Consider the following 13221-nt stretch of genomic DNA (forward strand, 5'->3'; position numbering starts at 1 on the left):
TGTCGCGCTGGAAGTCATGTTGCCATGTCTGGCTATTACAAGCGACTTGGGCTTGTTTTCATATAAGTAACTTTCAGGGGAGATGTGGTTGACTTGACCAATGGTTCATGTGAAGGACCCTCAGATTAATATGTTGTTAAAAGGATTGGTATTGTTGAAACGTTTTCATAAATATTCAAGGCAATTTCTGTGACTTATTTTTGTGGACTTGGCCGCTTGTTTCTTTAAATCTGGCGACTTTTGCTGAAACAATGCAGTCAGAAGGAACATTCATGTTGTAAATTGAGTTTCATCAGAGCAAGAGTGGAGAGTCTTCTGTCCAGAGCATCATGTGCCTAGGGCAGTGCAAGTGTTTTGTGTCAATAAAGGACAGTTTTAATGCCAGGGTGCTTAGCTGGAGGAAATCAATAGCCTACAATATATTGGCAAATTAATAAAATTATTCATGCTAAATGATCTATCAAACTAATTGTTTCTGCTGTTAAACTATGATTTAATTGAATGATGAGCTGAGCTGATTGTGACAATAGGGTCAATATAATTGGAGGAAATAAATAAATGATTATAAAAAATCAGAAAAAAACAGATCTGATATGGTATGGATGCATGGATTATATGCCTATACATGGATGGTGGCAGTATAAGTGCATAATGGTGCATAATGGTGCTTATACTTATAAATATGGGAAGTGTTCACTTCTAACATTCACAAAAACATGAGTTCTTGTTACATTACAGACACCAATTTGCCATTTTGTAAACAAAAGGGCAGAGCCATGGGCTGTCCTTTTATAAGGAGGGGCAGGGACTAGGACAAGTGGGTGGTCTTAAAGGAGGAGGCGGAGGGACTGGATTAGGTGGGTGGTGCTACGGTTAAACTCACCATACGGTATGTTCCCTCTAATGTTTTTTCGGTCTGAGCAAACACTCAAACCTCCTGAGCAGACATCAGCAACTACTGAGCAAACATACGTCACCTTGACACCAACTATCCAAACGTTAGATAATGCGAGGTGAGCGCCCCTCACTTCACACAGGTGTGATTTTTTTTTCTTTTTTCCAAATGGATTTTGGTATACGAGTGAATCAATGAATAGTTACATAAGGTTACGCAAGTTACAACATTTTAATTTTATATCAAGGTGGTAGGCTAGCATTTTTAGAAATATTCAGTTATCAGTGGTTCTCAACCTTTTCAGGCTGTGACCCCCCAAAGTAATCATATTTGAACTGGGGATCCCCCCACCCAGACAAGCAAGAGAATGGTTCCACAGATAAATATTGTGAAAATAGCCAATCTACAAGCTCGTTGTGAACTTGTAGATCGGCTATTTTCACCAGTTTGACCAGTTTTTATAGCATGGTTTGCTGCTGATTACTTTTGATGCAGTAATGGTATTTTTTCTTTTAGAGCCTTTGAGGTATTATAAAAGTCTTAAAAGTCCTTAAATTGTCACTTCACTGTCATCTGGGTTGAGAACGACTGGTATATGAATAGCCTACTCAGTACTCAATTGTGCATTAGCCTACATGGGGGGCATGATAAACCGTAAACTTTATTGGGACACACACACACACACACACACACACACACACACACACACACACACACTAAGACCGAGTTTGTTGGTGTGTCAACTCCTATAGTTTCTCAGATTGTCGAACGTCAACAGCCCCTACTACGCCAGATATGAGCTATTATTATATGTAGCTCTACATAGCAGAGGGATTGATTGATTGATTGAAGAAAGATGTATTAACAGATTGGATAATAATTACAGAGAGAGGTTCCATATGGGACTAGACCGCTAGAGATTAATGTTAACTTCCACATGTTGTTTCATTCACAAGTACACTGGACTGCGGAGGCTTGTGCTGTAGTGATAACAACGTTAGCTAACCAGCTAATGCGAAGCTAACGTTATTCCCCCTCTCCTTGTTGCGCACAGCCGCACTTCCATCCGTTCGCCTTTTAAATCTGAATGTCCCATCAACGCACGGGTCCAAGGCGCAACGCCATCTTATCTGGTTCTTGGGGTTTCACACACTGACTGCACTGCAGTGCTGCCTTTTTTGATTGATTGAAATATTTATTAACAGTTTGTCGAATTTACAGTACATTTTAAGCACAAACTCAATACAAAGACTGTTAACTGTGAGTGGACGACCCAATTAAGCATTACACTTGTTTACAACAGGGTCCACATTGTTCAATTCATCAAAACATTTAGAGACATACAAATAGACACTTCTATGTAGCTAAAGAACAGAACAGGAATTCATCATATAGGAAGCAAAAAGGGAAAAGATACATTATACAGTGAGGGGAAAGGGGGGGGGGGGCGGTGGGGGGGATTCAGATTTTACAGAGGCCAGTTTCGAATTGCAGCCATCCGTAGGTGCCCTTTGAGAGCGGTTTTGAAGGAGTCAAGGGATTCACATGTCTTAATGACTGTTGGTAGGGCGTTCCACATTTTGGTGGCATAGGAGCAAAAATAATTTAGTCCCTTGTTTGTGCCGAATCTGGGTTGTACATGGTTTGTTGCACTCCCTCTGGTGTTGTGGGTGTGGACTTCGTTTACATTAAGGAAGTATTTAGACAGGTACATGGGTATCTTAGTGAAGTATTTAGACAGGTACATGGGTATCTTTGAAGTATTTAGACAGGTACATGGGTATCTTGGTGGTGTATCGAATCTTGTGGACCAGACCCATTGCAAGATGCTGTACTCTGTCGTCGACCCTAAGCCATCCCAGCCTGTCAAAGTGGGCAGGGGTGAGGTGGCTTCGGGGGGTGAGGCCAAGTAGGAGCCTGACCAGTTTGTTTGCCTGCTACGTCTCCACCTATTAAGGTCCTCACTCGCCGCGCAGACGACGCACTGGGCGCAGTATACACAGGAGGAGAGGAGAGGAGAGCAAAGAGTCAAAAAAGGAGGGGAGGAGACCTGCCTGTCGCCTGGCCTCAGTGTGTGTGTGTAATCTAAATAAACTGTGAAGTAAATAGAAATAAAGTGTGGGCAAATGTCGACTCAGGATAGGTATTATTACTGTAATGTAGATGATACTCGGGGGGAACACCTTTTTTACACCAGCGTCGGTGTCTGTGCGCGACAGATTTCAGTTGTGCGCGAGAGCATTTGGGCCAAATGCTCTCGCGCAAAACTGAAATCTGTCGCGCACAGACACCGATTTGGCCATGTGCGCGCGCGCGCACGGGCGCACGTTAGGGGGAACATTAATGAACTGGTGGGTGTGTCCACATAAAACCATAATTTTAACAAATACTGTACACTTTTTTGAAAAAATTATACCTCATATACACCTAAATACACCTGATGATCATGTTTAAGTGTGGGAAAAAATGGCACTCCATCTTTAAATAGACACCCACGGGTCACATTACTAGTCAGTGGGTGGAACTAACACTACATGGTCATTAGATCAAATACTGAAATATCATTAAAAACAGTGTTACACATTTCTCAAATCCACCACAGTGGAGTAAGACAAAAGGACATCATGATTATTAAAGAATCTAAAACAGTGATTCACATAATCAGGTATTATTAATTAGGCAACAATTCAAATATATACAGCATACACTAAAGAAATTACAAAAAGTGGCTGATGGGGAAGTCCTCGTTCATTCCCTTTGGGGACATTGTATTTAGGGTGTAAATCCAAAAGGATTCACGCTGTAACAATAGTCTATTTAGATCCCCTCCTCGCCTGGGACATTTAACGTGTTCAATCCCCTGGTATCTAAGCGTAGCCACAGTGTGATTTGCGGCCAGAAAATGCATTGCAACGGGGCTTTTTGGATCTTGGTTGCGGATGCTGCTTCTATGTTCGGACATGCGTGTCTTTAGAGCCCTGTTGGTCTTGCCAACGTATCCAAGTCCACATGGGCATTTGAGTAAGTATATCACATTTGTTGTTGTGCAGGTTATGGTGCCTTTGATGTCAAAGTTTTTGCCCGTGAGTGGGTGCGTAAAAGTGTGTCTCTTAGTGGTGAAGTTGCATTGTGCGCACAATGCAACCTGCCGCATTTGTAATTGCCATCGGGGATTTGAGTCAAAAAATTTGAATCTGGCGGGATAGGAGTGAGATCTGATTTTACAACAGTTTGTCTGATATTGGGAGGACGTTTGTAAACAACCCTAGGTGTTTCTTTAAAAGTATTGGCCAGTTTGGGGTCGCTGCTAAGGATGTACCAATGTTTTTTTATAGCACGTTCAAATTCTTTTCCCAGGGCTGAGTATTGCACAATGCATAGAGGACCGTTACTTGAGGGGGGGGGGGGGTCCCGTTTTGATTGAAGAACCTCCTCTTGTGTTCAGTCGCTGAATCTGTCGCGTGCCTTTTTTAGCCATTCATCTGGATAGCCTCTGCTTCTGAAGCGCGCATCTAGGAGATCTGCCTGTTTTGTAGTCCGCGTCTTCACTACAGTGTCTCCTCATGCGGCTATGTTGGCTTATCGGAAGGCTGCGTTTCAGTGGTAGCGGATGGAAGCTGTCAGCTCGGAGCAAGGCATTACTGTCTGTGGGTTTTCTATAGACGTCTGTTTTGAAACCTTTGCCGTTGCGTATGATGCGTATGTCCAGAAAACTGATTTCCTTTTTGTCAAAGGTGATAGTGAATTACAGTGATTCATTACAGGAGTTGATATAGTCGAAAAAAAATTTTAGATCCTGTTCACTGCCGATCCATAGTAGAAAAATGTCGTCCACATAGCGTCGCCAAAGTTTTATGTGGGTTAGGAAGGGATTATTGGGCTCAAAAATGGAATCTTGTTCAAAAAGGCCCATATAGGCCTGCGTAAACTGGCCAATACTTTTAAAGAAACACCTAGGGTTGTTTACAAACGTCCTCCCAATATCAGACAAACTGTTGTAAAATAAGATCTCACTCCTATCCCGCCAGATTCTAATTTTTTGACTCAAATCCCCGATGGCAATTACAAATGCGGCAGGTTGCATTGTGCGCACAATGCAACTTCACCACTAAGAGCCACACTTTTACGCACCCACTCACGGGCAAAAACTTTGACATCAAAGGCACCATAACCTGCACAACAACAAATGTGATATACTTACTCATTAATGCCCATGTGGACTTGGATACGTTGGCAAGACCAACAGGGCTCTAAAGACACGCATGTCCGAACATAGAAGCAGCATCCGCAACCAAGATCCAAAAAGCCCCGTTGCAATGCATTTTCTGGCCGCAAATCACACTGTGGCTACGCTTAGATACCAGGGGATTGAACATGTTAAATGTCCCAGGCGAGGAGGGGATCTAAATAGACTATTGTTACAGCGTGAATCCTTTTGGATTTACACCCTAAATACAATGGGTGCCATTTAGGACTTCTATTTTACTTACTTCTATATTACTAATCATATTACAGTTTTTAGAGCTGGGGGCGTGTGGAAAGTCATATAGCAATTTTAAGCATGTTAAGAAGCGCTTTCTACACCCCGTGGAGTGCGCAAAACGGCCTTGAATTAGTCATGGGTGTGTTTAAGGCGTGTTTGAGACGTACCCAATCAACATGTCCGTACTATTCTCTTTACCAGTCAGCTGATGTCACATACGGAATGTGCACTTTGGGGATCGTGGTATTACATTTCTTCAGGCTGGCACCATAGAAGACATGACATGACTTTGTCACATTTGGGTTAATTATTCCTATTGCACTGCATGCTGTCACCTTTATGCCTCAAAAGAACAGACCCACCTATACCTTTCACATCGGAATGGAACTGCGAGTAGATAGCAGCATATTGGCAAATTGGCAATCCATGCGTAATGTTCCCAGAATCGTCTAACCCCCGAACATGCTAGTTCGTTTGATATTGTTTAATTCGATAACGATAGAACCATGTACCATACAGCGAATGAAAGCAAGATTCCTAAGGAATATGGAGATTTTTACATTTAATAAAACGGTTGAGAAATGAGAGAACCATGAGTGTTTATAGGCTAATATCAACGTTTTTTATGAAAGACAAACGGGCTGTGAACTTGAAGAGCTCAATCACCATCCCGACACGGAAGAAATATAGCCTAGTGCATGCATGTATATGCACTGTTGCACTTGCACACAGTAGCCTACACACGCTCTTTATTTGTTTCTATTGAAAAAAAAACTGTAAAATAACGTTTATTATATTTTATTTCATTCAAATCACGAGGAAGGAATGAGTTGAATGCGTGCTGCGTAATGCTGTGGCCCCGATGGTATGGTGTTCGCTGAGTTCGCTCGTAGCATTTTATTGAAGAAGACTTGAATCGGGTGTGATACAGCGTATGAAAGCAAAGTTCCCAAGGATTATGGAGATGTTTTTATTTTTTTTAAAGGTTGAGAAATGTAAGAATTATGGCCGTTTCTAATCTCAACATTTTTACCAAAGAAAGCCTCTCTCTTTGCCGCAGCAGAGAGCAGCTGTTGCCATGTCCCATAGAAACAACTAAATAGGTCTATAAAAATAATCCCAAAAGAAGCGCATATAACAGGGGTCTGTAACCTATTTTAAATGAAGTGCCATGTTTTTATTTTCTAAATAGTGAGTCTGCCATATCCAGATTAATTTGAATGACACCACATTAAAATAAAAAAACATATTTTGATTGTCCACAAATATAAAGTTCTTCCTTCTTTTTAATGTTCTTGCACATTGTTATAATGATCATTATATATATCCCCCTGCAGTCAGAGTTCATAGTTTTAATGAATGAATGTGATGCATTGTGAGCTGGTATAGATCTGCTATTTTCAAAAGTAATCTTTTTATTTAATTTTTGGATTAGCCGTCCTTAGTTGGGCAAATGCATTCATCTGGGGATTCTTGACATGGGAATGTGCTGTGTGAGGATCACTGGTTTAAACAACATTAGGAGAAAAGCCCAAATAACCACTTTAGAAACAAGAAAAGCAACCACACAGAAAGCAACTTTACAGAAAAATAAGCCGCTTATAATAAACAGACATGGCAACACTCTAGCAGCCTCCCAGAGCCGCTCAAGTGTCAAATCAAACAGTGCTTTTTGCGTTTATGAGGTGGTCAGACCCACGTCTAATCGTTATGCGCTGAGTGTCTTTAGGTCAAGGGGCTTAATAGCAAATTGCGCAAAGCGAAAATAATTAACATATGGACACTCCCACAATGCTAAAATATTCAGGAACGCGGTAAGCCATAATGTGTGTGCATTCAACACGGGCCGAGTGCGTTCAACACGGGCCGATATGCCTTTCATAATACGAATATGCGCAGAGCGAGGCCAATTTATGTATTACCATTGGTAAAACGCACCTTCAAAATCTAGGCCAAATGTCCCCAAAGGGAATGAACGAGGACTTCCCCATCAGCCACTTTTTGTAATTTCTTTATTGTATGCTGTATTTATTTGAATTGTTGCCTAATTAATAATACCTGATTATGTGAATCACTGTTTTAGATTCTTTAATAATCATGATGTCCTTTTGTCTTACTCCACTGTGGTGGATTTGAGAAATGTGTAACACTGTTTTTAATGATATTTCAGTATTTGATCTAATGACCATGTAGTGTTAGTTCCACCCACTGATAGTAACGTGACCCGTAGATAGATAGATAGATAGATTTTATTTTGGTCAATAAAAGGAGTACATACAGACGTACAGTAGCCTACATACATGAATTTCCACTAGTGTTGCTAGTGGGACCGAAAAGGTGAAGGCTGAAGCCGAGGCTTATTGCGCCTACCCTTGTTTGAGCAAGATTCAGAATACACTAAGCAGAGTATAGTGTCAGATTTAGATTCCATAAAAATGAAAATAAACTATAAAGTTCTGGCCATAGATTCTGAGAAAGATAAATCTAAGCGGGGCTTAGATTTGGCCTAGGTAACAATAATAATAATAATAAGAATAATAGTAATAGTAATAGTAATAGTAATAATTATATTAATAATAATATAATAATAATAAGAAAAGAAGACAAAAACAAACAAAAGAAACTCAAAACAGTAAAGCAAACAAAAAACAAACAGATGTTATTAAATAAGAAGGACAAAACAAAAACAAGGATACCTAACAAAAAGAAAAAAATCACAAGGGTAAGACACAAAGAAACTGGGGAGATATGTATTCACTGCCTCATACCATGTGGCTAATCGACCACAGGATATGTGGCAGACCCACACAGGGACACACATGATTGGGGCCTACAGCCAAACTCTGCGGCTACTAGGCCGCAGAGCATGGTTCTAGGTATATATATAGTTATTTATACCCCCATATATCTACATAGTTATATACATAGGTTTCATAATATTAATTTGTATTTTTTTAGTACCGTATTTTTGAACAACTTTTTGAATTTGGTGATCGTTGAGCACAATTTTAATTCGCTATCTAAATTGTTCCACAGGTTGACCCCGGTTACAGATAGGCATCTACGTTTTATGTTAGTCCTGAAGTATATTTTTTTTTAATTGGGCCAGCCCCCTGAGTGGATATTGGGACTCTCTAGGTTCAAATAGCTCCTGCATGCAGGGAGGGAGTAATTTGTTATGTGCTTTGTACATGATTACTGCAGTGTTTAGGTCCACTAGATCATTTAATTTGAGAGTATTTGAGTTCATGAAAAGTGGGTTGGTTGGTGTGAGGTAGTCGCTTTGGTTAACAATTCTTATAGCTTTTTTCTGTAGCATGTAAATTGGGTTTATAATGGTTTTATAGGTGTTCCCCCATACTTCCACACAATAGGTTAAGTATGGGAGTATGAGGGAGCAGTACAGTATGTGAAGTGAATTTTTGTTTACCAAGTGTTTCATTTTATTTAGTATAGCAATCGATTTAGATATTTTTGTTTTAGTCTTATCTATGTGTGATTTCCAGCAGAGTCTGTTATCTATTGTGATGCCCAAGAATTTGTATTCATATACACGTTCAATTACAACCTCACAAATTTTTAAGTTGACCGATGAATTGATTTTCCTGTTTGAGAAGATGATATATTTTGTTTTGGATATGTTCAGTGATAATTTATTGACATCAAACCAGATCTTGAGGGTCTCTAGTTCCCTTTCCACTGCATGCAAGAGCTGTGGACATAGAGGTGGACATATTGGACCGAAAACCATACTGGTGGTTACTCAGTAACTGATGTTTATTGATAAAGCAGTCTAATCTAATAACGAATAATTTTTCTAATATTTTGAGAATTGAGATAGCAGGGAGATAGGTCTGTAGTTGGTGAATTGATGTTTGTCACCGTTTTTGTAGATGGGAATGACTTTAGCTAATTTCATGGTTGTGGGAAAGATGCCAGTAGAGAAAGATAGGTTACAGATGTGAGTGAACGGTTTGATTATATCGTCAATTATGTTTTTGACTAGTGTCATGTCAATGTTAGAGCTATCAGTGGACTTTTTATTTTTAAATGTTTTAACCATATTCAGTATCTCTTGTTCCTGTACACATTTGACAAAGCCGTTGTCTCCCGGGTCTACTATCTCGTTTGCTAAGGTTGGACCGACATTTACAAAGAAGTCATTGAATTCATTGGCTATTATTTTGTTGTTGTCTATGGCTATGTTTTCTTTATTGAAGTAGCTGGGATACTCCCCTTTTCCCATACCTTTTCTTATTATGTTGTTTAGGGTTTTCCATGTGGCTTTCATGTTTCCTCTTTGTTGTTCAAATTGTTTTTGATAATAGTCTTTTTTACTGGATCTTATAATATTAGTTAGTTTATTTTTGTAAGACTTGTATCTTGTCTCAGCATCTTTTGTTCTTTGTTTTATGAATTTCCTGTAAAGGGTGTTTTTCTTTTTACAAGCATTCTCAATACCTTTGGTTATCCACGGGGTTTGTTGTTTATGACTGTGTGTAATTAAAGTTTTTCTAGTAGGGCAGTGTTTGTTATACATCTCAAGCAGTGTTTTCAGAAAGGTGTCATAGGATCTGTTTGGATCGTTTGTTTCATAGACCTCATTCCATGTATGTAGACCAAGGTCCACCTTGAGGGCAGTAATAGCTTCATAGACCTCATTCCATGTATGTAGACCAAGGTCCACCTTGAGGGCAGTAATAGCTTCATAGACCTCATTCCATGTTTGTAGACCAAGGTCCACCTTGAGGGCAGTAATAGCTTCATAGACCTCATTCCATGTTTGTAGACCAAGGTCCACCTTGAGGGCAGTAATAGCTTCATAGACCTCATTCCATGTTTGTAGACCAAGGTCCACCTTGAGGGCAGTAATAGCTTCATAGACCTCATTCCATGTTTGTAGACCAAGGTCCACCTTGAGGGCAGTAATAGCTTCGGGTGATGTATGTCGGGTTATTCTATAGGTATTATTTTTGTTTTTGCTTTCCGTTTTGAGATGATGGTGGAGAATGGCAAAGACAGGGAGATGGTCACTGGTGTCATTGATGAGTAATCCAGCTGTTATTTGACTGTCAATTGCATTAGTGAAAATGTTGTCAATTAATGTAGCTGTTTCTGTTGTAATTCTGGTAGGTTTGGTGATGACCGGGAATAGACTGTTGCTAAACATTGAATCAACAAAGTGTGTTATTTTTCTGTTTCCGTGAGGGTTAAGAAGGTCCAAGTTAAAGTCACCGACTGCTATGTGAGTTTTGTTGTTGTTTAATCGGCTAAAGATATTGTCTAGATTATTAATAAATGTGTCTAGGCACGAACCAGGTGTTCTATATATACAGCTTATGGTCATATTTTTAGATTTTTCCAGTGTGATTTCAATTGTGAGACATTCGAGAATGTTATCCAAGTTAAAGGTCATACTTTGTACCCCACTACATCTTAGGGATGTGTCTACATACAAGGCAACTCCTCCTCCAGTTTTGTTAGTCCTGTTTGAGGTGAACAGCTCATACCCTTCTAGATTCACATTGACTTCTTTCTCATCATTGAGCCAGGTTTCAGAGACCGCGATGACATTGAACTTTTTAAATTGGGAAAGATAATTCTTAATTTTTTGAAAGTTTCTATTTAGGCTCCTACTATTGAAATGTATAATAGAGAAAGTGCCTTCCATTTCCACATTTTTGAATTGATCATCTGTGTAGTATTGGCAGTTATTGTTGATATTGTTGAAAAAGTTGTTTTCGGGATCTATGTCAAAGCCAAACTCATATGGTTTGTGATCAGTGTGGTCAAAGTTATTAAAAGTATAACTTTCATACTGTTCTCTATCTGCATCACACAAAGATAATGTTCAGCACCATCCATTAGCTCATTGTCATCAATGTCCACATAAGGCAAAATTGGATTCTCTTCAGAGTCTGTCATGAGTGAGAGTCCAAGTACTCAGAGGTAGATATTTAATAAGAGTTGTTGCAGATTGAGAAGTAAAGAAATGTAGAAGGGGAAAAAATTAATCCTTCAACCAGCAGGGGGCGTTCTCAGTGTTAGTTTTCACATTAAGCAGAAAAAAGTAGAAAAAATAATGTTCCATAAAGTTTAGGGAATGATTAACACCACCAGAAGGCCGATTGCCGTTCATTTGTAGGACTCGAGTTCATTGATGTCTCTTACCGTAAGAACCTTGGCTGTTTCTGGTGTGTCCCCGTTTAGCCTTATCATAACTCTGCACTCTGCAGTTCCTGGTCCACGTTGAGTTGATTTTCTTTCCTTTCTTTAGCCAACGGGCAGCCCTGGCGATTTCCGCGTTCTTTTTGGTTAGGTGTTCATTCATGAAGACGTCGGATCCAAGCAGTTTCTTCCATTGTTTCAGTAGTTCGGTTTTCTTTTTTCGGTTCCAGAAGCGGATGATGATGTTGGGATCGGTGGGTTGCCCATCCTGATTCTTCCTCGGGAGAGTGTGGCAAGCCACAAGGTCGCCCGGATCGATGGTGATTTCCTTCTCCTCGAAAAATTGTAGTACTTGAGTTTCAAGTGATTGTTGGTGTTCAACCGTTGCTTCTTCGCCATCGCTTCTGCCTGCAGCCGCGGCTGCGGCGTAGTTTCTTGGCTTCACTTTCAGACCACTTATGATCACGTCCTCCATTCTCGTGTATTGTTCCACGTCATGTATTCTGTTCTCCAAAGCATTTATTTTTTTGTCCCTCTCTTTGATGGTGTTTTTCAATGATTTTACTTCATTCACCAGTTCCTGTAGCGTAGCTTGTTGCTTTACCAGGGTGCTCAGCTCAGCCGTCACGTAGTTGAGTGAGTTTTTAATATCCTCAATGTCATCCTCCAGTGACTTTTGAACGGCATTCTTCTTAGGTGGCATTTTATATTCTTGTGGTAGTAGGCTTTCACAAGATTTCGTAACTTACAAGTTAGTTTGGGTTTCTGTCAGCCAGACAGCAAACCGCTATCGCTCTCTGACAGCTGTCAAACCGGCGTCTGACGTCACCGGTCACACTCAGCCTCTCAGAGTCACACACTGCAGAGCTCAGGTTCCTAAACGCCTTCAAGAATCACCGTGGGTGTCTATTTAAGTGGGTGGATCACTGACTATAGTAACGTGACCCGTGGGTGTCTATTTAAGTGGGTGGATCACTGACTATAGTAACGTGACCCGTGGGTGTCTAATTAAGTGGGTGGATCACTGACTATAGTAACGTGACCCGTGGGTGTCTATTTAAGTGGGTGGATCACTGACATCTTGAGTTTGACCAGATGAAGAGCCTTGGCTCCAAACGTCGGCAATAAAAGTGATCTTTTGGAGCATACGAGTGTGCGGGTTCCTTTCTCTTTTCATATGTTACTTTTTTGAACCCAGCACCTCCTTGAAGTGATGTGCGTATTTTTCTATAGTTTCTGTAAGTTTTAGTCATAGTCTCTTGAATAGTTTTCACTTAGTCTTAGTCACATTTTAGTCACCTGGAATGTTCTAGTGTTTAGTCTAGTTTTAGTCGACTAAATGTCATACGATTTTAGTCAACTAAATCTACAGTTGATTTAGTCGACTAAAATGTGTTTTGACAGGCCTTGATGTCGTTGTAATGACATATTTTACACTTTGGTTGCATGCTGAAAATAGCACAACGTGTCGCAGCGCGACGCGTTGTGAGATTGTAGATCTGCTATTTTCAGCATGCAACCCAGCATAAAACTGGATCTCTTGTCAACTAGTCCCCTCCTAACATTTTAGTCTAGTTTTTATTTGTTGACGAAATTGTCAGTATATTTAGTCTTAGTTTTAGTCATCATAGATTTGTTTTTATTTAGTTTTTATTTAGTTTTAGTCGACGAACAT

The 13221-nt window shown here is 40.0% G+C and overlaps 1 protein-coding gene across 1 annotated transcript in view; it reads right to left on the reverse strand.

Moving 5' to 3' along the window:
- LOC310876419 (cathepsin Z-like) overlaps window positions 1-12249 on the reverse strand; it is a gene marked incomplete at its 5' end in the record, with an annotated part of 45552 nt that extends 33303 nt beyond the window's left edge. Inside the window, one exon of the mRNA XM_083789951.1 lies at window positions 12151-12249. Within this exon, the coding sequence (XP_083646077.1) occupies window positions 12151-12249 (99 nt within the window). The remainder of the gene's footprint in view (window positions 1-12150) is intronic.
- Window positions 12250-13221: the final 972 nt, after the last annotated feature.

This window comes from Protomyctophum parallelum (genome assembly GCF_964188405.1).
Source record: "Protomyctophum parallelum genome assembly, chromosome: 19".
In the NCBI taxonomy this organism is placed as follows: domain Eukaryota; kingdom Metazoa; phylum Chordata; class Actinopteri; order Myctophiformes; family Myctophidae; genus Protomyctophum; species Protomyctophum parallelum.